Below are 1,039 nucleotides of genomic sequence, written 5' to 3' on the forward strand. Positions count from 1 at the left end.
TCTCCCAGGTTGATACTCTGTTTATTATCCGCCCACCACACTTCTGCATCTTTTTGCAGTACGTACGCCGCACACGCCACCTTATGTTCATCAGGGCATCTCATTGATTCAAAGGTCGTTTCCATGTTTGCGATCCATATATGCGCTACTATGGGATCTTCCTTTGAACCGATAATTAGACGGGGTTATACCGTCGGAAGTCTTTTAACCAACTCGCCCCCCATCCGGTTGCGGGTTTCTGGCCGGTTGTATGGCCACCGCATCCACCGGTTGCGTGGCCGTCACGTTGGCTGGTTGCGTGGCCATTGCTGCGACTTGTTGCATAGCCAACAACGTGGCCTGTTGTGTGGCCAGCATTGTTTGCATTGTCGTTTGGAGTGACTCCAACATTAATCTTGTGGCGGGGTCTAACCCGGCCTGTGGTGGAGCTTGAGGGGACAGTGCGTATTTAGGAGGGGGTACGGCTTGTGGGGGAGGTGCGTATTCAGGAGGGGATACGACTTGTTGGGGAGGTGCGTATTCAGGAGGGGGTACAGCTTGTGGGGGAGGTACGTATTCAGGAGGTGGTTCAGCTTGTGGGGGAGGTACGTATTTAGGAGGTGGTTCAAACGCATAGGGTTCAGTAGTCGACCCTTCTTGGGAGGAGCTTCTTTCGGCTTCTCTTCTTCTCCCTCTCCTCATGGGAGGTCGTCCTCTCCCTCTCCTACCCTTCTATGACCTCTGTGCGGCATGGTTCTAGAAACCAGGAAAATGATTCTATCTAACTTTATGATTCATGTATAACATTCCTTATATTCTACTATATAATTCAGGGAAAAGAAAACATAAATCGTAACGTAGAGACATGCATTGATAAGATCACAACACAACACAACACAAAATCATACAGTATCATGACATTCAATATTTTAAGACAACCACATTAAATATACCACAAAAATACCCGTCCTTCCCTCATCCTACGCAAGGTGTACCTGACAACGAAGGAGCATCGCTAATTGGACCATGGTGTTGGGTTTTATGTCTTAAAACTCATAGT

At 48.0% G+C, this 1,039-nt stretch overlaps 1 protein-coding gene across 1 annotated transcript; it reads right to left on the bottom strand.

Annotated features, from left to right (window-relative positions):
• Positions 1 to 204: 204 nt before the first annotated feature.
• Positions 205 to 681, bottom strand: LOC111436396 (classical arabinogalactan protein 9-like). Its single transcript, XM_023074172.1, has one exon. It carries the CDS (start codon positions 679 to 681, stop codon positions 205 to 207), a length of 477 nt encoding a protein of 158 aa, XP_022929940.1.
• Between the last annotated feature and the right edge of the window lie 358 nt (positions 682 to 1,039).

Source organism: Cucurbita moschata, unplaced genomic scaffold (genome assembly GCF_002738365.1).
Source record: "Cucurbita moschata cultivar Rifu unplaced genomic scaffold, Cmos_1.0 Cmo_Scf00054, whole genome shotgun sequence".
Lineage (NCBI taxonomy): Eukaryota > Viridiplantae > Streptophyta > Magnoliopsida > Cucurbitales > Cucurbitaceae > Cucurbita > Cucurbita moschata.

What these genes read in the sequence shown, in the direction of transcription:
- LOC111436396 (XM_023074172.1), bottom strand. Translation starts at nt 681, where the DNA reads ATGAGGAGAGGGAGAAGAAGAGAAGCCGAAAGAAGCTCCTCCCAAGAA.